Here is a 26,708-nt window from a genome sequence, read left to right on the forward strand (position 1 = left end):
GCCATCTCTCCTTCTTACATATGTATACTTATGTATATCTCTCTTTTTAAACCAGGTATTCCCAATCACCAGTCCTTTTTCAGCACATAAATCTACAAGCTCTTCACCATTTCCATTTACAACACTGAACACCCCATGTATACCAATTATTCCCTCAACTGCCACATTACTCACCTTTGCATTCAAATCACCCATCACTATAACCCGGTCTCATGCATCAAAACCACTAACACACTCATTCAGCTGCTCCCAAAACACTTGCCTCTCATGATCTTTCTTCTTATGCCCAGGTGCATTTGCACCAATAATCACCCATCTCTCTCCATCAACTTTCAGTTTTACCCATATCAATCTAGAGTTTACTTTCCCAAACTATTCGCCATTTCACGTGTTAGCGAGGTGGCTTTAAGAACAGAGGACTGGGCCTTTGAGGGAATATCCTCACCTGGCCCCCTTCTCTGTTCCTTCTTTTGGAAAATTAAAAAAAAAGACGAGAGGAGAGGATTTCCAGCCCCCCGCTCCCTCCCCTTTTAGTTGCCTTCTACGACACACAGGGAATACGTGGGAAGTATTCTTTTTCCCCTATCTCCAGGGATAATATATATATATATATTCATTTATTTATTTTGCTTTGTCGCTGTCTCCCGCGTTAGCGAGGTAGCACAAGGAAACAGACGAAAAAAATGGCCCAACTCCCCCACACACACATACATATACATAAACACCCATGCATGCTCACATACATACCTATACATTTCAACATATATATACATATATACGCATGTACATATTCACACATGCTGCCTTCATCCATTCCTGCTGTCATCCCACCACACATGAAATGGCACCCCCCCCCCCACGTGCGCTCGAGGTAGTGCTAGGAAAAGACAACAAAGGATGCATTCGTTCACACTCAGTCTCTAACTCTCATGTGTATTATTTAGTTATTATACTTATTTGCGAGGCAGCGCAAGGAAACAGACGAGAAATGGTCCAACCCACCCTCATGCACATGTATTTACATAAATGCCCACACGTGCACATATACATACGTATTCATTTCAACATATACTTACATACATAAATACACATGTACATATTCATACTTGCTGCCTTCATCCATTCTCATCGCCACCCCGTCACACATGAAATAACCTCCAGTGAAGTAGCCCTAGGAAAAGACAAAAAAGGCTACATTCATTCTCACTCAGTCTCAAACTGTCATGTGTAATGCACCGAAACCACAGCTCCCTTGCCACATCCAGGCCCCACAAAACTTTCCATGGTTTACCCCAGGTGCTTCACATGCCCTGGTTCAATCCATTGACAGCATGTCAACCCTTGTATATGACGTTGTTCCAATTCACTCTATTCCTTGCACACCTTTCACCCTCCTGTATGTTCAGGCCCTGATCTTTCAAAATCTTTTTCACTCCATCCTTCCACCTCCAGTTTGGTACTCCCGCTTCTCCTTCCCTCTACCTCTGACACATATATCCTCTTTGTCAATCTTTCCTCACTCATCTCTCTAAGTGACTAAACCATTTCAACACACCCTCCTTTGCTCTCTCAACCACACTCTTTTTATTACCACACATCTCTCTTACCCTTTCATTACTTACTTGATCAAACCACCTCACCACAGATTGTCCTGAAACATTTAATTTCCAACACGTCCCCCCTCTTCCCCCTATCTATAGCCCATGCCTCGCAACTGTATAACATTGTTGGGGCCACTATTCCTTCAAACATACCCATTTTTGCTCTCTGAGATAACGTTCTTGTCTTCCATGCATTCTTCAACGCTCCTAGAACCTTCTCCCCCTCCCCCACCGTGTGACTCACTTCCGCTCTCATGGTTCCATCTGCTGCTTAGTCCACTCCCAGATATCTAAAAAAAACTTCACTTCCTCCAGTTTTTCTCCATTCTGACTTACCTTCCAATTAACTTGTCCTTCAACCATACTGAACCTAATAACCTTGTTCTTATTTACATTTACTCTCAACTTTCTTCTTTCACACATTACCAAACTCAGTTACCAACTTCTGCAGTTTCTCACCCGAATCAACCACCAGCTCTGTATCATCAGTGAACAACAACTGACTCACTTCCCAAGCCCTCTCATCCACAACAGACTGCATACTTGCCCCTCTCTCCAGAACTCTTGCATTCACCTCCCCAACCACCTCATCCATAAACAAATTAAACAACTATGGAGACATCACGCACCCCTGCCACAAACCAACATTCATTGGGAACCAATCACTTTCCTCTCTTCCTACTCATACACATTCCTTACATGCTTGATAAAAACTTTTCACTGCTACTAGCAACCTACTTCCCTTACCATATACTCTTACAACCTTCCACAAAGCATCTCTATCAACCCTATCATATGCCTTTCCCAGATCCATAAATGCTACATATAAATCCATTTGTTTTTCTAAGTATTTCTCACATACATTCTTCAAAGCAAACACCTGATCCCCACATCCTCTACCACTTCTGAAACCACACTGCTTTTCCCCAATCCGATGCTCTGTGCCTGCCTTTACCCTCTCAATCAATATCCTTCCATATAATTTCCCAGAAATACTCAAAAAACTTATGCCTCTGAAATTTGAACATTCGCCTTCATCCCCTTTGCTTTTGTACAATGGCACTATGCATGCATGCATGTATGTATACGTGCATATATGAATAATATGTGTATGTGAGCGATGTGTCTTTCTTTGTCTGTTTCCTGGTGCTACCTTGCTAACGCGGGAAACTGCATTCAAGTATGAAAATAGGTTCTTTTGAGAAATATCAACATCATATTAATGACTCTGTATAAAAGCATGTCAGGGAAATTGATAGAAGTTGAAATAAACATAGAGACTTAATTACAAGTCTAAAATTAGACAGAAGTGAGCCAGATGTAATTTGACAAAGAATAATATGAGCGCATCAATCATGGACTGAACCAGGGCATGGAAAGTATCTGGAGTAAACCTTGGAAAGGTTTGTAGGGCCTGGTTGTGGATAGGGACCTGTGGTTTCAGTGCATTACAAATGACAGCTAGAGAATGTCTGAGAGCAGATGTAGCCTTTCTTTGTCAGTTCTTGGTGCTACATTGCTTACATAGGAAACAGCAATTATATATGAAATAGAAAATGCTGTGGAAAGATTATCAATACATCATTTGCTCCTTTTCCTTTGAATAGAGGAACAATAATAGCATTCACCCAATCCTCAGGCACAGCCTTCTGTTTCCATGCTAAATTACATATCAGATGCATCCAGTCTATCACACTTGCTCCTCCATACTTCAGTATTTCAGCTGTAATCCTATCCACTCCAGGTGCCTTTCCTACCTTCATCCTCATTATTGCCCATTTCACCTCCCTTTTTGCTTTGGCCCTTGCACTTGTATCTTCTTCCTTCCATCCTCCATACCCATGCATGTAACAACTGCTGCCTCCCCATCTCCCACATTTATCGGTTCTTCAAAATACCCTTTCCATCTCCCTTTCACTTCCTACTTTTGATTCAGCAACTCCTCTTCCTTGCATCTCACATTAACATTACCACTCTTACATCCACCTCTTTCCTTTTTACCTCCTTCTGGTATAGTTTCTAATTATTCCAAAACTTTTACGAATGTGGCCTTTGTTGTCTTTTCTTAGCGCTACCTCACGTACATGCAGGGGAAGGGGGTTGTTATTTCATGTGTGGCAGGGTGGCGAAGGGAATGAATAAGGGCAGACAGTATGAATTATGTACATGTGTATATATGTATATGTCTGTATTTTTTTTTTTTTTCTTTTTTTTGCTTTGTCGCTGTCTCCCGCGCTTGCGAGGTAGCGCAAGGAAACAGACGAAAGAAATGGCCCAACCCACCCCCATACACATGCCTTGATTCAATCCACTGACAGCACGTCAACCCCGGTATACCACATCGCTCCAATTCACTCTATTCTTTGCCCTCCTTTCACCCTCCTGCATGTTCAGGCCCCGATCACACAAAATCTTTTTCACTCCATCTTTCCACCTCCAATTTGGTCTCCCTCTTCTTCTCGTTCCCTCCACCTCCGACACATATATCCTCTTGGTCAATCTTTCCTCACTCATTCTCTCCATGTGACCAAACCATTTCAAAACACCCTCTTCTGCTCTCTCAACCATGCTCTTTTTATTTCCACACATCTCTCTTACCCTTACGTTACTTACTCGATCAAACCACCTCACACCACACATTGTCCTCAAACATCTCATTTCCAGCACATCCATCCTCCTGCGCACAACTCTATCCATAGTCCACGCCTCGCAACCATACAACATTGTTGGAACCACTATTCCTTCAATCATACCCATTTTTGCTTTCCGAGATAATGTTCTCGACTTCCACACATTCTTCAAGGCTCCCAGAATTTTCGCCCCCTCCCCCACCCTATGATCCACTTCCGCTTCCATGGTTCCATCCGCTGCCAGATCCACTCCCAGATATCTAAAACACTTCACTTCCTCCAGTTTTTCTCCATTCAAACTCACCTCCCAATTGAATTGACCCTCAACCCTACTGTACCTAATAACCTTGCTCTTATTCACATTTACTCTTAACTTTCTTCTTCCACACACTTTACCAAACTCTGTCACCAGCTTCTGCAGTTTCTCACATGAATCAGCCACCAGCGCTGTATCATCAGCGAACAACAACTGACTCACTTCCCAAGCTCTCTCATCCCCAACAGACTTCATACTTGCCCCTCTTTCCAAAACTCTTGCATTCACCTCCCTAACAACCCCATCCATAAACAAATTAAACAACCATGGAGACATCACACACCCCTGCCGCAAACCTTCATTCACTGAGAACCAATCACTTTCCTCTCTTCCTACACGTACACATGCCTTACATCCTCGATAAAAGCTTTTCACTGCTTCTAACAACTTGCCTCCCACACCATATATTCTTAATACCTTCCACAGAGCATCTCTATCAACTCTATCATATGCCTTCTCCAGATCCATAAATGCTACATACAAATCCATTTGCTTTTCTAAGTATGTCTGTATGTGTATATATATTATCCCTGGGGATAGGGGAGAAAGAATACTTCCCACGTATTCCCTGTGTGTCGTAGAAGGCGACTAAAAGGGGAGGGAGCGGGGAGCTGGAAATCCTCCCCTCTCTTTTTTTTTTTTTTTATTTTCCAAAAGAAGGAACAGAGGGGGGCCAAATGAGGATATTCCTTCAAAGGCCTAGTCCTCTGTTCTTAACGCTACCTCACTAATGCAGGAAATGGCGAATAGTATGAAAGAAAAAAGTGTATATATATGTATACATTCATGTATAGGTACGTATATGTGCGTATGTGGACGTGTATGTATATACATGTGTATGTGGGTGGGTTGGGCCATTCTTTCATCTGTTTCCTTGCACTACCTCGCTAATGGGGAGACAGCGACAAAGTATGATAAATAAATATAAATATTGTTCCAAAATCTTCATCTACTCTTTCTTTGCTTTCCTCTATCAACTTCTTAACATTCAGCTTACATGTTTCATATTCTTCCTTCCCCCTTTGATGAACCTTCCACTGGTACATTCTTGTTGAGCCATCTATTGTATGCCTTTTTCTTCGTTTCCACAGTGTTTCTAATCTCTTCATTCCACCATGCATTGCCCCTTTTATTCCCATATCTCACAACCTTGTATCCAACTACTAATTCTGCAACCTTTACTAGTATTTCTTTAAACATTTTGAACACCATATTCACACTTGACTGTAGCCCAACATTAACTGCACTTCCATCTAAGCTTTCAGTAACCTTCCTTTCATACTTCTCCCTCATTTTTTCTGATTCATTTTCTCACTTGCCAACACTTTTACATCTCCATTCTTCCTTACACCATACCTCCATGTTGGATGACAACTGAAACATATTCAGAAGAATATTTGATATCTGGTTAAATCAATTATCAGTTGTAACTGTGATTGGCAGTTATATAATGATGTTGACAGTTGAGAGAAACAGTCTTATTTATCAAGTAATGTATGCAGTGATTGCTGTGTGCTAGACTTGCCTTTTGAAAAAATCTTGATCAAGTTATTCTTAGGAAGGTACTTTCTTTGCTTATGATTTTCTTGTATCCTTTTCTTAAGATTTGATGTAAATACATTTTGACAGACATACACTTCATTTAGTAATGTTAGAATTAATGTGAATTTGATATATATATTATATGTTATTAAAGTGTGTTGTATAATATTCACAGTCTCTTCTTGCCTTGCTTCCTCAAGAAGCTGTTATGGATATTTTGGCTGAGGAAATGGGGAAATTATCCAGCTTCTCTGATGATCCATTTTCTGCTACCCCGAGCATTTTCATCATCACTACAGCCCTCAGTCTTGTTGCATCCTCTGTTACAGAGGATGTTGTTCACTCCATCTTCTCCATTCTGATGTTGTGGAGAGAAAGTGCTGACAACATCTTTCTCTTTGCCACGTGAGTGTTTGCCTGGATTTTGAATCATATGTGAGACTGTTCTGATATGTTTCTATCTGTAATATGTAAGCCATCTTCCTCCATACACCTTAATATTTCGTACTGAGTAATTATGTTACCTACAGGTGTCCCTCATTTACATTTAAGGTTGTATTTCTAGAAGAGGTTGATGTGAGTATGGTATGAAATATAGATTTCCAAAGTAAAAGGGGGAGTACCACTCCCTTCTGGTACCAAAGTTCCCCTTTTGACAAATATTCAGTACTTCATAAGGTTTTCTTGGATACGCTGATAACAGTTTAATAAAAAAAAATCTGTAAATATTATTGAATGAACATTCTGAATGAGGATACTGTGTTCACCAATATATTCTGTTGTTGACTTTACGATAGTAGGCCGATATCAGGCAAGTGTAGAGAATTATAGGATTGTATGAGCAGGTTTTATGGGGTTATCAGAGTTGTCATCAGGTAGTGGCAGAGTCATGTCAAGTGAAGAGGGCTACTCTGGTGGGTTAACAGGTACTACTGTGGCAAGTCAAAGAGTTAGCATGTGTGCTAACACCACAGGGGTTAGGGAATAGACCTTGGAATACTGTGTTCAGGTCAACTGTGTTGCTGTGCATTATTTCTCTCTATAAATCCCCCTGCATGCTCCTAATTTTATGTGCTTTTTTTGATAATATGTATACTCAGCTTTTTCATGTTGTATGTCCTGCCAGGTGCTGATACTGTATTACTGTTTTCAAGTCTTCATAATATCTTCAGTTTCTAGCATTAACATCTTCGGCTACTTCATGGAGGGTTCTTCTTGTTGCAATACTTAAAGTTTGCTCTGGGGATCCATCATCAATAGCAAAAAAAAAAATAAAAAAAATCAGATATGATAGACACAGACATTTTCCTACAAGTTCCCCATGGTATTCCAGCTTTCTGGCAGGATTTCCCTGTGGTACAGTGCATGCAGGGAGTATGAAGTGTGTGATATGGTTATAGACAAACAAATTTAACATTTTAATGTAAGACATAGATTGTTTTACTTTAAAATACTTTTCGTTCATCTTCCAAAAGTGATATCTGTCTGGTTGTTGCTTAAACACTCCTCCAAAAGATTTTTTTAAGTACTTTTTTTTAAAGGAAAATACCTCATATCTCATTACTAAGACTTAAAACATAGCAAACAGGCTGGCATTTTTCCAAAGACAAGTTCTGCAGCAGTGCTGGATGAGCACTGCAGTAAGAAGCAGTGAAATTAATTCATACCTAAAAGTTTCCATTCAGAGTATGAATGGACCATTTACCCTCCATGTAGAATATCCATCTTGAGAAGTTGGGTCAATTTTCAGTTCAAAATTTCTTCTGAGTTTCAGACTACCTCCCATTCACAGGCTGTGACATAAATGCCTGCTGTTTTGGTCAGACAGATGATGCAGTTCAGGTTGGGTGTGACATTTCCCACTCTGACCCCTAACAAACACACACAATTTTTGCCACAAAGGGTTGGGATGGTGACAGGTGTGTTTCCCTGTAATTAGTGTAGTGTAAGGTGCCCAATTGTTCCCTTGAGCCATAAGGAACTACGATGATGGCCAAGGTGCAGGTAGTGAATGTAGTGGTGCTAGATAACCCTATCTGCTTTGTCACATCCGAAGGACTGAATACTCGAGGAGGAACAAAGTGTTACTTTTTTGCTTGTGGATGATAAAAAATGCAGTAATGAAATAAACTTTACAATAGTCATTAAGAAACAGAAATACTTGAATCCTATATAAAGAAAAATTTTCAGCAGTTTCTTTTTTATTATGCTTAATTGCTGTTTCCTGAGTCAAGCAAGGTAGCACCAGGAAACAGATGAAGAATGGCCCATCCATTCATATATACATTTATATATTTATTTATTATACTTTGTCGCTGTCTCCCGCGTTTGCGAGGTAGCGCAAGGAAACAGACGAAAGAAATGGCCCAACCCCCCCCCCCCATACACATGTATATACATACGTCCACACACGCAAATATACATACCTACACAGCTTTCCATGGTTTACCCCAGACGCTTCACATGCCTTGCTTCAATCCACTGACAGCACGTCAACCCCGGTATACCACATCGCTCCAATTCACTCTATTCCTTGCCCTCCTTTCACCCTCCTGCATGTTCAGGCCCCGATCACACAAAATCTTTTTCACTCCATCTTTCCACCTCCAATTTGGTCTCCCTCTTCTTGTTCCCTCCACCTCCGACACATATATCCTCTTGGTCAATCTTTCCTCACTCATCCTCTCCATGTGCCCAAACCACTTCAAAACACCCTCTTCTGCTCTCTCAACCACGCTCTTTTTATTTCCACACATCTCTCTTACCCTTACGTTACTTACTTGATCAAACCACCTCACACCACACATTGTCCTCAAACATCTCATTTCCAGCACATCCATCCTCCTGTGCACAACTCTATCCATAGCCCACGCCTCGCAACCATACAACATTGTTGGAACCACTATTCCTTCAAACATACCCATAAATATATACATAAATATATACATATCAACATATACATACATATACATACACATACACAGACATATACAGATATACACATCTACATATTCATACTTGCTTACCTTCATCCATTCCTGGTGCTACCCGGCCCCACAGGAAACAGCATCGCTACTCCCTGCTTCAGCAAGGTAGTGCCAGGAAAACAGACAAAAAAAGCCACATTCATTCACACTCAGTCTCTAGCTGTCATGTGTAATGCACCAAAACCACAGCTCCCTTCCCACATCCAGGACCCACAAACTTTTCCATGGTTTACCCTAGACATTTCACATGCCCTGATTTAGTCCATTGACAGCACTTCGACCCCAGTATACCACATCGCTCCAATTTACTTTATTCCTTTCACGCCTCTCACTGTCCTGTATGTTCAGGCCCCGATCGCACAAAATCTTTTTCACTCCATCCTTTCACCTCCAGTTGGTCTCCTGTTTCTCCTTGTTCCCTCCACCTCTGACACATAAATCCTCTGTCAAATATTTCCTCACTCATTCTCTCCATATTCCAAACCATTTCAACACACCCTCTTCTGCTCTTTCAGCCATGCTCTTTTTATTTCCACACATCTCTCTTACCCTTTCATTACTACCTCGATCAAACTACCTCATGCTACATATTGTCCTCAAACATTTCATTTGCAACACATTCACCCTCCTTCATACAGTCCTATCTATAGCCCATGCCTCACATCCATATAACATTGTTGGATCTACTCTTCCTTCAAACATTCCCATTTTTGCTCTCTGAGGTAATGTTGTATCCTTCCACATATTCTTCACGCCCCTAGAACCTTTGCCCCCTCCCCCACCCTGTGACTCACTTCTGCTTTCATGGTTCCATTTGCTGCTACTTAAAAAGTTTATCTTGCAACAAACTCTCTGAATAGAATCTGCCCAAATGAACAGACTAAAGGCTTTGCTCCCTCATGCTCTGGACTATCCCACAGATAAGATAAGTATACTGTGACTTTCCCCAAAGATGATATGAGTGAGCTGTGATTGACACTAGAGATGATATAATATTATAACTTGTTATAACAACACAGACTTCTTACACACTGTCAAGGCTTAAGTGACTGACTCAACTCTTGTCTCTTACTCTGGATTATCCCTGAAGATAATATAACTAATTAAAGGCTCTAGATATGGCAACAGTGACTTCAAGACCCACAAGTCATTCCTCAGTTTGTCATGTTGCTTCAAGCAGACCTTTATAGAACTTACACCATCTTCAGGTGAACCCTAGTTCCATCCATAGCATATAACATCTCAGATCGTTCATTGGGAGATCTGCCATGTCAACATAGTGAAACAAAGACAATCTCAGGAGAAACACCAGGACGCTGAGGTCCTTGAGGGAACCATGCTAAAATCCTTTAGAGAAACATACCAGCATCCTTAGGAGAAACACTAAGGTTCTCAGATGACATACTTATGTTCCTAGGAGAGGTGCACTGGTGTCCTCAGGAGAAATACATCAGCCTCCTGTCATGTATAGCCGTCTTTGGGAGTAGACAACATCTCCATACACACACATCAGCTCCAGAATTAGTGGAGGAGTGTTATCCAGGTGGAAGAAACAGCTACTCTCTAGATGTACTGTAACCCTCATTACTTTGCTTATTCCTACATTGAAGTCTGAACTGCCCACTTCACTAATGCCCATATGAAAATGGTTCTGTGCATTTCTCAATACACTGAGAACTAACTGTATCTCTGCATCCTGGGTATTTTCTCACCACCTTGGTACCCTTCCATGATGATGACCTACTTACATTCAACCTTTCTTGCTATACATATCAAACAGTGAGAAATATAAGGAATACTTAGCACTACAACCTAGAATCTCTTGTCCCCACTTCAGTAACCTACGTGTGCCCAGTCTTATTTTCAGCCTGACCTATTGTCATCTTAGCAGAAGAAACATACCAAAGATAACTGGCATTCTACTACCAGGATCTTTTGTCACCACTTTGGTAACCTACATGTATGCTTGCCCAGTCTTACATCCAACCTGTTCTGCTGACATCTCCTTAGCAGTGAAAATATGTGCCAAGGTTCCTATATCTAAATATCCAGCTGCCCTGATCTCTTAGTGTGTTCTCGTCTCCTCCTACCTCACTTCATACCGTATTGCCTGCCTTCCACTCAGCAGCCAATCATGAAACTGTTTCAAGTTCCCACTTCATCTAATTAATAGGCTGCTCTAACCCACACAAACCATTGCTTTAATCTGATATATTCTCTCAGATGTGACTGAATGAGGTAATTTCTTTATCTGTTCCTGGCACTAATCACTGATGCAGGAAAAGGCAGCCATGTATAAACAAAAAATCTGTAGAAAAAGCATGTGATCATCTATCTACTTATCTGTATCTCTGGCACCTGTTCCCTTCTGGAACTCCTCAAGTGGGTAGCCATGGCAGACTTTGTGCCTCCATAACTAGTGAACTCCAGTGTTACTTCTAAGCCTTTAGTGCCTCACTCTTAACAGGCCACTGGCAGAAGTCAAGTCTTGCATTGTGTTTGTAGAGGCTCCAACTCAATGTTCCTACTGACTTCTACCTAATGCTCCCACCCAGTGTTTTTACCAACTACTACCTAATGTTTCTACCTAAAGCCCCCACTTAAATGTTCCTACCTTCTACTTCATTTAGTTGCTCCTACCATTTTGTGTAAAGGCAGGGCTAGCACATAGTGCTCACCATAAGGAAACAAAGGGTTACAAAGAATGAGCTGTGTGAGTTAGATTTTGTCATGTGTGACAAGGAGAACTTGTATATTTCTGGACAGAATGCCAGAGGTCCATGTATGAGTTAGGCTGAAAGAAAAGACAGCTACCTGGATCAGAGAAGTTCAACTTGACAACCACTGAAGTGCTGGTTCACTACATAACCATCACTAACCCTCCTGATACCCAGATGGGTACATATCATCGATTTTACATCATGATTAATATGCGATTGACCTGTTTATAAATCATTTATTCATTAACTTGTATGATCACCCTGTTAGTTATTCATTGATTATAAGTTATGATCAATATATGATCAACCAGCTGATAAATCATGCATTTGTGTCACAATTCATGTATGATCACCCCATCAGTAATTCATTGATTATAAGTTCCTGGTGATATATGTTCAATTGGTAATAAATCACAGATTGTAAGTCATAATTGATCATGATTGATATATGACCAACCTATTGAAAAGTCATTGCTTTTATTTTATGAACAAATAGCTGAGTCTTCTTTAAATTTTTAAGCTATCTATTCATCTTAGGTGAGGGTAAGAAGCTCAAATGTGACATACATTCCATAATCCCTATTGGTGTGATATAACATTCAAATGCATAGAGTATCTCCAAAGTGAGATGTGTTAGAAGTAATTGACATCAAAATTTTGAGGATTGTTTATTACTTAAATGTTGGTAAGGGTTAAATACAGCATGATTTATGTGGTAGTAGTAATTACTTTTCCAAGCCTTCATATTGATAGGTGAGTTAGGCCATGCTGTCATAGCTTTCAATATTGTTTGACAGTCTCACTACCTAACATTTTCCCTTGTTTGTTATTGCTGCTGAATTTTGCAGGTTATAGAGAGTGCCAAGGGTTATGTGAATAATGTATGTGTATATGCTAATGTATCAGTATATAGATACAGGTTGAGCTTCTTTAATCCAACAACCTTGGGACCTGGCCATTGACAGACCACAGAATCGCCTGCAAAGATTCTGCCATACTGAGTAACACCTCTGCTTCTCATCCTTCCACAGGACCATTAGTTTTCTTTTGTTTGTCATTCTGTTTATTTCACTTACTCACTTGATGACTCTTCCCAGATCCATTCTTTTAGGTAAAGGTTGGTTTTAGACTTTTCACATTATTCCATTGTTTTTTTTAGGTATGTTTTGTATTCCTGGCAGTGCATATTTGTAATTTAGGCCTTTAGACAGACTGTTTATTTTGTCAGTAAGTGGAATGTAAACATTTGAGCAATAATACCGCACTCTTCCCTCCTCCCCACCCTTTCCCAGGATGAGTTTGTTATTTTCAGTTTTAAATATTTTGTTTTGTGGTGAAACTATATTATATACTTTTATAGGTTATTTTGCAAAAAATCAACTAATTTTTTGTTTCCTGCATCTCTCTTGAAGGAGAGGTGAGAGTACCTGTGACTGTACAGAATTAGTTGATAACAAAGTCAACATGCAGAATTTATGTATTGTGATTCAAGTAATTAGCATTTCATAGAGACTGTAGTTTTCAAGCTTAATTTGAATGCTGAAGTTTCATTATGTAGGTTAGGGTTTGCATGTGGAAGAAATGGGTGATGGTAGGAATAGTATGTTAAGACTTTTAAGGGTGAGGGGATATGCAAAGAAGAGATTTAGTGTGTTGTTGTGTTACATGGTAAATATTTTGTTATAAAGATGCTTTTGTATAGAATAGTATTTTTTTTTTCATTAAGCTGACAAACAAACTAGATACGGGGTACAGTAGTCATACCTCTTATTATGTAGTTAAATTTGAAAGTTTCTGAATTTTCATTCTTTTTCTTTCTTTTTTAGAAATGTTACCAGTATGAAGTGGGAGGATGTTGTATTTCCTTGTTCTCTAGTACGGCTGGTAACAGTGCTTATTAAGAGCCATGCAGTACACCTACAGCCTTCACACTGGGACTTTGTTTTGTGCTCACTTTCTTCATGGGTACAGAGTCTTGAAGAATCAAGAAAGGTAACATAGATGTTGTGTTTATTCAAAAAGTATTAGCCTCAGTACTGTGGATTTATTAATAGAAAGCTCAGTTGTGGGAACTTCAGTTTTATAGTAGAAATTAAGTGTGAATAGATAGGAAAGGCAATATTTTTGTTTCTTTGTCTGTCTTTCTTTTACTTGTGTAGCTTTTAATCACAAGCTTATCTAAATTATGAAGGACTTTCATCAAACATGGTAAGGTTACTAATTTTACTTATTGTTGAGTTGGATACTGACCGCTGAATTATCATGTTTGCATTATATGATGATTTGGATTTGGCATTAATGTACATGGAGAAAGCATATGACAAGGATTGACAGAGATGCCTTGTGGAAGTTGTTTCAAATATAAGGTGTGAGAGAAAAGCTTCTAGATATTATGAGGAACTTTTATTGGGAAAGTAATGCATGTATGCAAGTAGGAAGGGTGGAATGTAAGTGGTTCTAAGTGAATGTGGGTCTGCCTCAAGGATATGTGATGTCACCATGGCTGTTTAATCATGCAAAAAATCAAGTTTTATTATGTAGGTAGTGGTTTGTAGTTGGAAGGAAAGGATGGTGGTAGGAATAAGATGTTAGAGATTTCAAGGGTGAAGGAATATGCAAACAAAATTTATATATGGTATGTCTGGTGAGTTACATGCTTTTGGATGGGATGGTGATGGAGCATCATGTGAGGATCTTAGAGTGTGGGTAGATGCACAGTGTACTGGGTAAGGGGTGAGACCCTGGGAAGTGGGTCAGTTGCTATTTGATGACATGACTCAGGTGATAGACTTGAGTGAGAAGCTCCAAAACCTGTTGTCTGAGTTAGGAGAGTATGTGAAAGGAGGAAGTTTAGAGTTAATTTGAACAAAGTAAGATGATGAGGGTGTGAGACAGTTGGTTTAAGGGTGAGTTTGAATGGGAGAGAACCTGGAAGTGTGGAACTGGCAGCAGATGGAACCATGGGACTGAAATGATTCACAGGGAGCTAAGTTCTTGGGTGTCTTGATAGATGTGTGCAAGGAGAGGTTATAGTTTGAGCAAAGATGTGTGTTTTGAGGGTATAACACTCCTGATGGTGTTGTATGGATGCAAAAGAATGGTGGAGGGTGGATTTATTGGAATGAAAAGATGTGTACAATATGTGGTGTGAGGTGGGTTGATCTTGTAAGGATTGATGGCATAAGAGAGATATGTGGTTGTAAGTGCTATTTGATTGAGAGTGCTGAGCAAGGTGTGCTGAAATGGTTTTGACATACAGTATGGAGAAGATTAGTGAAAATGAAATGAAGAAGAAGATCTACACATCAGAGGTGGAGGGAGCAAGGGAAGGGAGAAATCAAAACAGATATATAAGCATGGAGTGAAAGAGGCTCTGAGATATCATGTCCTAGCTGCTTAGGATGGAGTAATGTGGTATATGGGGGCAACATGCTGTCATTGGGCTGAACCAGGATGTGTGATGCAGTCAGGGGAAACCACAGAATGGTTATTGAAGTTGGCTCTGGGTGATGGGCATTTGTTTCAGTGTGTTATGCATGATAGCTGGAGAGCGTTTATGTTCTGCTCCTGGCATTACTTCACCAAGAAGGAAAAAGTGAACAAGTATGAAATGAAATTATCATATTCATCTCAGACTTGACTTTCAAATTAATGGTGTTGGTCAGTCTTATTAGGTTTTGACCTGGCTTGGTAAGGTAACACATTTTATTGATCAGGTATGTTAAGGTAACTAGCTGTGCATCCTTGCTTGACAGAATTGAGTCAAAAGCAGTCACACTTACAAACTCTCCCAGGCTATCTTCAAAACTTGGCCCACTTGCCCCACTTCACAAAGTTGGTTCACTTTTCTCCCTTCTGTAGTTATTACTTTGGTCTTTGCTCTCGAGATCTGTGTGCTTGTGTACCCCCACTGCTCACTAGACCACACAATACTCGGCAAGATGCTGTGTCACATGATTACTGTGTAGCCATTGGCAACTCAGGGGTGAGCCATTTTGATAAGTGCTTCTTTTCCTACACCTCAGATGTTGGAACTTTTTTCTTTTCATGCCTTTCCCAATAACTATGACCTGCATTATTTTTAAAGATCGTTTTTTTTTCCACTTCTTCAACAATTTCTAAATCTTTTTCCCTGGTCTCTTCTTTTTCCCATTAATGAACCTCTATATTTTGATTAAGGCATATCCTTGTTGTGGACTTCTGACAGTGGCTGGAGCCTCTAACTAAAAGAATGTATTTGTAAAAGAATGTATTGTATTTGTTGGACATGGTAAAGTGATTTTTTAATGATCTGTATCTCAGGTTTGCAGCTGAATTGTAATTCTTATGAACATTCCTTACTGTAATGTTAGGTCAGTTACTTTGCTCCGTAACGGATTTTGATGAAATTTGAGAAGACTACTCCTCTTGCACTTATCTCTCGTGTATCTCTCTCAGGAGCCTTAAGGTTACCTTTTGTGAGGGAGGAGAATATGAGATTGATGAAGCCCAGGTAATACAGTTCCTTTTGGTACACCTCAAACCACTTTTTCTTTGTTAGACATGACTCCATTTACAACTACTATGAATTTTTGTTTTGTTAAAAATTCTTTAATTCATTTTCTATGTTTTCCCATGATATTTTCCCGTCTTTTTCTCATATAAAACTCCATATAGCCTATCAAATAATGAAACCAATTGTACATTTTGTAATATAACAATCAAACTTGGCCCATATCAACTGCATGCCAAGATGCCCAGTTTTAAATATGGAGGCATATGGAACTCCTCCCTGTGTGAGGCTGGGCAGTAGTTAAGGAAGTGTCATACTTATACTGCTTGGTATTGACCACCAGCCATATAAGATGACTCAAACATTTGATCAGAAAGCAAGAGAGTGATTGGAAAATTTATTGATATTGTTTTGGAATCTTTGTTGTATCAGTACTGAAACAAGAAAAAAATTCACTTCTTCATAAAACCAGTCATTTACCTACACCAATTGCTATTAAATTGCCAAAGAGAAAGAGGTTCAGAATGCTGCAATATCATTAGGCACATAACAGAAAGAGGTAGGTAATTCTGAACTACACCTCGAAGCTTTGGAGCTCTCTACCCTCTCATATATTTTCCAGTTATTGTGATCTGGCACATCTTTTCCAGTTATTGTGATCTTGCACATTTTAGAAGACAAGTTTTTGCTTCCTCCAGATTTTGTAAATGCTTTGCCTCGTCTCATTTTCCCTTTCATTAACCTGTCTATATTTCAGTTGAGGCATGTCCTTAATGTAGACTTTTGTCTGTGTCTGCTGTGACTGGAGCCTCTACTGGAAAAAAAATTATAATGATTCTACAGTCACTAGAAGATATTCAAAATGAGTCTTTTTATTATTATCTCTTTACTTGCTGAAGCTGTATACTTTGATTCAGGATATAGGATGCTATGCAGTGTACTGTATAAGTAGTGAATGTTTTTCACCAGTAAGAATTGAGAATTCATTCTAATTATCCAACATAGTTCATGTGCAGTAATGATGTGAGGGTAGTGGGTGAGGAATGGGATGTATTTAGGGAAGCAGTGATGGCATGTGCAAGAGGTGTATGTGCCATGAGAAAGGTGGGAGGTGTGCATATTAGAAAGGGTTCTGAATGATGAGATGAAGAAGTAAAGTTGTTAGTGAAAGAGAAATGAGAGGCATTTGGACAATACTTGCAAGGAAGGCATGGAAATGACCAGGAGGTGTATGAGAGAAAGTGGTAGGAGTTCAAGAGGAAGGTGCAAGAGTCGGAAAAGAGGGCAAATGAGAGCTGGGGTGAGAGAGTATCATTAAACTTTAGGAAGAATAAAAAGATATTTTGAAAGAAGGTAAATAACTCGCATAAGACAATAGAACAAATTGGAACATTGGTGAAGGGGGCAAGGGGTAAATGATAACAGGAACAGGTAGTGATGATGTGAGGAGATGGAGTGAGTATTTTGAAGGTTTGTTGAATTTGTTTGATGATAGAGTGGCAGATTTTGGGTGTTTTGTTTCGGATGGTGTGTGAAGTGAAAGTGAGAAAGAGTGGTTTAGCGAAGAGAGAAGAGGTGGTGAAAGCCTTGCAGAAGATGAAATCCAGCAAAACGGCAGGTTTTGATGGTATTGCAGTTGAATTTATAAAGAAAGGGGGTGACTGTGTTGTTGATTGGTTGGTAAGGATATTCATTGTATGAATGGATCATGGTGATGTGCCTGAGGATTAGTGGAATGCATGTATAGTGCCATTGCACATGCGCAAAGGGGCTAAAGGTGAGTATTCAAACTACAGAGGCATAAGTTTGTTGAGTAGTCCTGGAAAATTATATGGGAGGGTTTTGATTGAGGGGGTGAAGGCTTGTACAGAGCATCAGATTAGGGAGGAGCAGTGTGGTTTTAGAAGTGGTAGAGGATATGGGGATTAGGTGTTTGCTTTGAAGAATGTGTGTGAGAAATACTTAGAAAAACAGATGGATTCATTTTTTTTTTTTTTTTTTTTTTTTTTTTTTTTTTTTATACTTTGTCGCTGTCTCCCGCGTTTGCGAGGTAGCGCAAGGAAACAGACGAAAGAAATGGCCCAACCCACCCCCATACACATGTATATACATACGTCCACACACGCAAATATACATACCTACACAGCTTTCCATGGTTTACCCCAGACGCTTCACATGCCTTGATTCAATCCACTGACAGCACGTCAACCCCTGTATACCACATCGCTCCAATTCACTCTATTCCTTGCCCTCCTTTCACCCTCCTGCATGTTCAGGCCCCGATCACACAAAATCCTTTTCACTCCATCTTTCCACCTCCAATTTGGTCTCCCTCTTCTCCTCGTTCCCTCCACCTCCGACACATATATCCTCTTGGTCAATCTTTCCTCACTCATTCTCTCCATGTGCCCAAACCATTTCAAAACACCCTCTTCTGCTCTCTCAACCACGCTCTTTTTATTTCCACACATCTCTCTTACCCTTACGTTACTTACTCGATCAAACCACCTCACACCACACATTGTCCTCAAACATCTCATTTCCAGCACATCCATCCTCCTGCGCACAACTCTATCCATAGCCCACGCCTCGCAACCATACAACATTGTTGGAACTACTATTCCTTCAAACATACCCATTTTTGCTTTCCGGGATAATGTTCTCGACTTCCACATATTTTTCAAGGCTCCCAAAATTTTCGCCCCCTCCCCCACCCTATGATCCACTTCCGCTTCCATGGTTCCATCCGCTGACAGATCCACTCCCAGATATCTAAAACACTTCACTTCCTCCAGCCTCTCACCATTCAAACTCACCTCCCAATTGACTTGACCCTCAACCCTACTGTACCTAATAACCTTGCTCTTATTGACATTTACTCTTAACTTTCTTCTTCCACACACTTTACCAAACTCCGTCACCAGCTTCTGCAGTTTCTCACATGAATCCGCCACCAGCGCTGTATCATCAGCGAACAACAACTGACTCACTTCCCAAGCTCTCTCATCCCCAACAGACTTCATACTTGCCCCTCTTTCCAAAACTCTTGCATTTACCTCCCTAACAACCCCATCCATAAACAAATTAAACAACCATGGAGACATCACACACCCCTGCCGCAAACCTACATTCACTGAGAACCAATCACTTTCCTCTCTTCCTACACGTACACATGCCTTACATCCTCGATAAAAACTTTTCACTGCTTCTAGGGTTTATGGATCTGGAGAAGACGTATGATGGGTTGATAGAGATGCTTTGTGGAAGGTCTTATGAGTATATGGTGTGAGAGGTAGGCTGCTAGAAGCAGTAAGAAGTTTTTTCAGGGTTGTAAGGCATGTGTACAGTACGAGTAGGAAGAGAGGAGAGTGATTGCTTCCCAGTGAAGGTCAGTCAGCAGCAGGGCTGCGTGTTGTCACCATGATTGTTTGATATGTTTATGGTTGGGGTGCTGAGGGAGGTAAATGCAAGAGTCTTGGAGAGAGGGGCAAGTATGCACTCTGTTGGGATGAGAGTGCCTGAGAAGTGAGTCACTAGTTATTTGCCGGTGAAACAGAACTTTTTGATGATTCAAGAGAGACTGCTGAAGTTGGTGACTGAGTTTGGAAGGCTGTGTGAAACTTGAGTTGAGAGCAAATTTTGAGTCTGGAGATGGATCCAAATTTGCCTCTACATGCAAGTACATTGGAGTGTTAATTATTAATTAGTATGGCTCTGCAAATTCATGATCATTCGAATCAGATATGGTGTGTTTCTTCGTTTTGACAAAACTCAACTGAAAGCCAAAGATAGATCTGAACTATGTATTAATACTGATTACCATATGCACACCTTAAACTTAAGTTTCTAATCACTAGCATGATTTAATCATGTTAAGACTCATGATAGCATTCTCATTTTATTTAAGAACAGGTAACAGTAGTTTCTTTTTAATTCTTACTTAGCTCTAATTAATGTTATGCATTAATCACCATTTCAAGATGTCTGTGTCAGAAATTTAATATTAGAATTTTTTATATTGATATAAATGTAACAATTTACTATTCTTTTCTTTTTCAAGACCATCAACAAAGAGACAGTAGCTGGAACTTTCACTTCTGCTGTCAGCAGATGTATAGGTTGTGTTGGTCATTTCATGGAGGAGTTGGCATCAAACCCCACAACAAAGAAGGCATATCCCCCAAAACTGTTGGAAGACTGGAAAGAATTTTTTTCACCATCAGTGTATAGTTCTCTTATCCCAATATTTGTGGAGGTTGCAGGTTTGTGTCTTTTTAAGCTCTGTATTTTAGAATATTATTATTCATTTATTTATTTTGCTTTGTCGCTGTCTCCCGCGTTTGCGAGGTAGCGCAAGGAAACAGACGAAAGAAATGGCCCAACCCACCCTCATACACAATGTATATACATACACGTCCACACACGCAAATATACATACCTATACATCTCAATGTACACATATATATACACACACAGACACATACATATATACCCATGCACACAATTCATACTGTCTGCCCTTATTCATTCCCATCGCCACCTCGCCACACATGGAATACCATCCCCCTCCCCCCTCATGTGTGCGAGGTAGCACTAGGAAAAGACAACAAAGGCCCCATTCATTCACACTCAGTCTCTAGCTGTCATGTAATAATGCCTGAAACCACAGCTCCCTTTCCACATCCAGGCCCCACACAACTTCCCATGGTTTACCCCAGACGCTTCACATGCCCTGATTCAATCCACTGACAGCACGTCAACCCCGGTATACCACATCGATCCAATTTACTCTGTTCCTTGCCCTCCTTTCACCCTCCTGCATGTTCAGGCCCCGATCACACAAAATCTTTTTCACTCCATCTTTCCACCTCCAATTTGGTCTCCCACTTCTCGTTCCTTCAACCTCCGACACATATATCCTCTTGGTCAATCTTCCCTCACTCATTCTCTCCATGTGCCCAAACCATTTCAAAACACCCTCTTCTGCTCTCTCAACCACGCTCTTTTTATTTCCACACATCTCTCTTACCCTTACATTACTTACTCGATCAAACCACCTCACACCACACATTGTCCTCAAACATCTCATTTCCAGCACATCCACCCTCCTGTGCACAACTCTATCCATAGCCCACGCCTCGCAACCATACAACATTGTTGGAACCACTATTCCTTCAAACATACGCATTTTTGCTTTCCGAGATAATGTTCTCGACTTCTACACGTTCTTCAAGGCTCCCAGGATTTTCGCTCCCTCCCCCACCCTATGATTCACTTCCGCTTCCATGGTTCTATCCGCTGCCAGATCCACTCCCAGATATCTAAAACACTTTACTTCCTCCAGTTTTTCTCCATTCAAACTTACCTCCCAATTGACTTGACCCTCAACCCTACTGTACCTAATTACCTTGCTCTTATTCACATTTACTCTTAACTTTCTTCTTTCACACACTTTACCAAACTCAGTCACCAGCTTCTGCAGTTTCTCACATGAATCAGCCACCAGCGCTGTATCATCAGCGAACAACAACTGACTCACTTCCCAAGCTCTCTCATCCACAACAGACTTTATACTTGCCCCTCTTTCCAAAACTCTTGCATTCACCTCCCTAACAACCCCATCCATAAACAAATTAAACAACCATGGAGACATCACATACCCCTGCTGCAAACCTACATTCACTGAGAACCAATCACTTTCCTCTCTTCCTACACATACACAGACATATAAATATATACACATGTACATATTCATCCCCAACAGAGCTTGGGAAGTGAGTCAGTTGTTGTTCGCTGATGATACAGTGCTGGTGGCTGATTCATGTGAGAAACTGCAGAAGCTGGTGACTGAGTTTGGTAAAGTGTGTGAAAGAAGAAAGTTAAGAGTAAATGTGAATAAGAGCAAGGTTATTAGGTACAGTAGGGTTGAGGGTCAAGTCAATTGGGAGGTAAGTTTGAATGGAGAAAAACTGGAGGAAGTAAAGTGTTTTAGATATCTGGGAGTGGATCTGGCAGCGGATGGAACCATGGAGGCGGAAGTGGATCATAGGGTGGGGGAGGGGGGCGAAAATCCTGGGAGCCTTGAAGAATGTGTGGAAGTCGAGAACATTATCTCGGAAAGCAAAAATGGGTATGTTTGAAGGAATAGTGGTTCCAACAATGTTATATGGTTACGAGGCGTGGGCTATGGATAGAGTTGTGCGCAGGAGGATGGATGTGCTGGAAATGAGATGTTTGAGGACAATGTGTGGTGTGAGGTGGTTTGATCGAGTAAGTAACGTAAGGGTAAGAGAGATGTGTGGAAATAAAAAGAGCGTGGTTGAGAGAGCAGAAGAGGGTGTTTTGAAATGGTTTGGGCACATGGAGAGAATGAGTGAGGAAAGATTGACCAAGAGGATATATGTGTCGGAGGTGGAGGGAACGAGGAGAAGTGGGAGACCAAATTGGAGGTGGAAAGATGGAGTGAAAAAGATTTTGTGTGATCGGGGCCTGAACATGCAGGAGGGTAAAAGGAGGGCAAGGAATAGAGTGAGTTGGATCGATGTGGTATACCGGGGTTGACGTGCTGTCAGTGGATTGAATCAGGGCATGTGAAGCGTCTGGGGTAAACCATGGAAAGCTGTGTAGGTATGTATATTTGCGTGTGTGGACGTACGTATATACATGTGTATGGGGGTGGGTTGGGCCATTTCTTTCATCTGTTTCCTTGCGCTACCTCGCAAACGCGGGAGACAGCGGCAAAAAAAAAAAAAAAAAAAACATATTCATACTTGCTGCCTTCATCCATTCCCACTGCCACCCCTCCACCCATGAAACAGCATCCCCCCCTCCCCCACATAATTTAGTTTAATAGAAGTTAAGAAATATGCAGTATTTATAAGTAAACACCCTTGCACACACATACACACATGCAAATAATGCCCTAAAGGCCTGATGTAGTCTATCTATGTGTACTGAATGATGTGTTCAGTAGGCCACTTGAAGAAGGGGTATTTGCAAAGATGTGGAAGATAGCAAATATTGTTCTTATATTTAAGAGTGTTTATCTGGAAATCAAGCTATACTTAAGGCCATTCTCAATAAATTGTGTGGTTTGTAGAATACAGAAGATAATCAGAAAGCATATGAATGAGTGCTTGTAAAGGAGAAACTTCCTAACTAGGAGGCAACATGATTCCAAGGAAAGGAGATTATGCATTACTAGTAAAACACTGGAAAAGATAATCAGAAAACATATCAATGAGTGCTTGTAAAGGAGAAACTTCCTAACTTGGAGGCAACATGATTCCAAGGAAAGGAGGTTATGCATTACTAGTCTCTTAGATTTCTATGAGAGGATGAGCTTCATCTTAAATCAAAGAGGTGATTGAGTAAATTGTGTTCATAACTGCCAGAGAGACTTTAACTTTGTGTCAATGGAGTTTGGTAAAGACTCTAAAGCTACAGGCAGGAATCAGTAGCAGATTCCTTCACTGGATAGACGATTACTTTTGTGGAAGGAAGCAGAGGACACAGGTGAAACATGCATCCTTGAAGTGGAATTGGGTCACAGGGCTCAGGCAATTCTTGATGTATGGAAAGGATTTGTTGTTGGACTGGACTCCTACTTAATCATGTTTGTGGATGATGCCAGGGTCACGAGAGAAATGAGGAATGATGCTGATTGCATCATCTTACACGGGTATGTAGACAACTTCCAAAGTTAGTCGGATAATTGATCATGAATTTAAATCTAAGTAAGTGGAAGATAATGAGGATTGGCCAGAGTGAAAAAGGCATCAGTGTGATTATTACCTGGCAAGAAGTGAGTTATGGAAATCTCTGTGATATAGACTTAAAGGTTGACATGTACCATATCTGTCACCAGAACTGCAAATCAGGAGAAATGAAAGAGGCAAACTGTCTGCTAGCAGGTATACGAATTGCATTCATGTTGTTGGATAAGAATATATTTGATTGAATTTTCACTGCATATGTCAGACCAAAAATGGATTATACCTTACAAGTTTGGTCACTAAGCCTAACAAAGCATAAAGATCTGATTAAGAGGGTCTTTGCAGAAGAACATCTTAGATGGTACCAGAATGATAAGTACTACACCACAGTAAAATGCTCAGGGCAAAAATGTTGTTTACCATGGAGGAAAGAAGATGGAGGGCTTATTCTGATAACAGCCTTTAAATTTCTATATCAACTTGCCTGTGTTGAGAGTGTACGGTTCTTCAAGTGATGCAGTGGTACCAGAGTAGCCAGGGGCCATGACAAGATGCTGGGCAAAAAGATAGTTAGAAAGGATGTAAGGAAGTATTGGTTTAGTGAAAAGATGGTGGATGGTTTGAATGGACAGACCAAGGAGACAGTGAATGCTGCCAGTTTACAAAGGTGTAAAGGGGCACTTGGTAGCATTGAAGGTTTAGGAGCTAGGGCCATTTGAGTGTAGAACTCTCCCCTTGTTCTTCATAAATAGATTAATGCATTCACATACATACAAAATTCTAGGATCAAATTATGGAAAATGCACCAGATTTTGTTAGAGTTGTGAGAACAGAAGTAACTGAAGAGATAAGATCTCATACTTTCCAGTTTGGATTGATACATGATAACAAAGAGGGTATAAGACAAAAATTAAGGATTGGCCCTCTTTACAAGGAACAGCCTCAAGTTTCAGGAAATACTGAAAAAAATCTCATTCAGATAATACATAAATCGAAGATTGATTATTGGAAAACAGTTCATAGTATTTTTGATGATGTAGAATCCTTTTAAGAATTTTAATGAAGGAGAACTACTATACAATCATAACAGTCAGGTGGTTTGATCAAGTAAGTAATGAAAGAGTAAGAGAGATGTGTGGAAATAAAAAGAGCATGGTTGAGAGATCAGAAGAAGGTTGAAATGGTTTGGACATATCGAGAGAATGATGAAGAAAGGTTGACAAAGAGGATATATGTGTCAGAGATGGAGGGAACAAGGAGAAATGTAAGACCAAATTGGATATGGAAGGATGGAGTGAAAAAGATTTTGAGTGATCAGGGCCTGAACATGCAGGAGGGTGAGAGGCGTGCAAGGAATAGAGTGAATTGGAACGATGTGGTATACCGGGGTCAATGTACAGTCAGTGGACTGAACTAGGGCATGTGAAGTATCTGGGGTAAACCATGGAAAGGTTTGTAGGGCCTGGATGTGGATAAGGAGCTGTGGCTTCAGTGCATTATTCATGACAGCTAGAGACAGTGTGAACAAATGTGGCCTTTTTGTCTGTATTCCTGGCACTACCTCGCTGAAGCAGGGGATAGTGATGCTGTTTTTCTGTTGGGTGTGGTAGCGACAGGAGTAGATGAAGGCAAGCAGGTATGAATACGTATATATGTATGTATATAATGTCTGCATATGTGTATGTATGTATATGTTGATATGTATATGTATGTATATGTGCATAGGTGGGCATTTATGTATATATATGTGTATGTGAGTGGATGGGCCATTCTTTGTCTGTTTCCTGGCACTACCTCGTTGATGTGGGTAGCAGTGATTATTTATAATAAATGAATAAATGAAATGTGTGTGTGTGTGTGTGTGTGCTGTTGAATTATGTCTTGTGAGTTGTACAATTTGTTAATGATATGACATTTTTAATGTGTTACTTTTTTTCTGAGTGGAAAGTCACTTCCATCATAGATGATAACTTGGTCTTAGTTTGAACTGTTAGTTACATTTATCTTGTATACTCTGGAGTCTGGGACAACCACTTAGATTTCACCAGTGGCAGAGTGCTCTACAATATAGTAATCTTAGAGAAAGGGGTTGTACAACAAATTTGCCCCAGACTCTTGTTCATTATCTGTCTGCTCTTGAAGATGTGAAAGTTCACAAAAGTGCTCGAATCTTCGCATGTCATTTTCCTTGTGACTACCAGCATATTCATGAATCATGTTCTTTTGTGATTTATCTGCAAATAAATTCTAAAGAGCCCATGCCAGCATTAACATAGAGCAGTTCTCTGAGGTTAGAAGAGAATCCAGAACAAGAATGTGTAAGTAGAAGTTAGGCAACAAAAATAATCGGAGAGGTATGAGGAATCATTTCTTCAAGTAGAATGATTGCAAGTAACGATGAGAAAATCAAAAATATACACAATTGAAATTCAGGAATGAGTGGTGCGGCCTCGTGACAAAGCTTCCTACCTAAATGATGAATCACTGAAATCAGTGAGAATACATATATGAACATGTGTTTATATGTTTCTGTGTGGTGGATTTTATGTATGTAGCTTTCATTGATATGTAATAAAACAGCATTGACTAACTTCAAACATCATGTTTTGTTAAATATGACACTAGTTAGTGCTTTCCCAGATGCCTTCATTTTGATGTTATATTTTGACCTGGAATTTACTTTTTATTAGAGTGGTAGCTTTTTT

The 26,708-nt window shown here is 40.2% G+C and overlaps 1 protein-coding gene across 1 annotated transcript in view; it reads left to right on the forward strand.

Moving 5' to 3' along the window:
• Ltn1 (E3 ubiquitin-protein ligase listerin) overlaps window positions 1-26,708 on the forward strand; it is a 154,557-nt gene that overhangs the window by 73,496 nt on the left and 54,353 nt on the right. The window contains exons 15-17 of the mRNA XM_071671796.1: window positions 6,265-6,494; window positions 13,623-13,788; window positions 20,349-20,550. Coding sequence (XP_071527897.1) covers window positions 6,265-6,494; window positions 13,623-13,788; window positions 20,349-20,550 — 598 coding nt within the window. The remainder of the gene's footprint in view (window positions 1-6,264; window positions 6,495-13,622; window positions 13,789-20,348; window positions 20,551-26,708) is intronic.

Source organism: Panulirus ornatus, chromosome 17 (assembly GCF_036320965.1).
Source record: "Panulirus ornatus isolate Po-2019 chromosome 17, ASM3632096v1, whole genome shotgun sequence".
Lineage (NCBI taxonomy): Eukaryota > Metazoa > Arthropoda > Malacostraca > Decapoda > Palinuridae > Panulirus > Panulirus ornatus.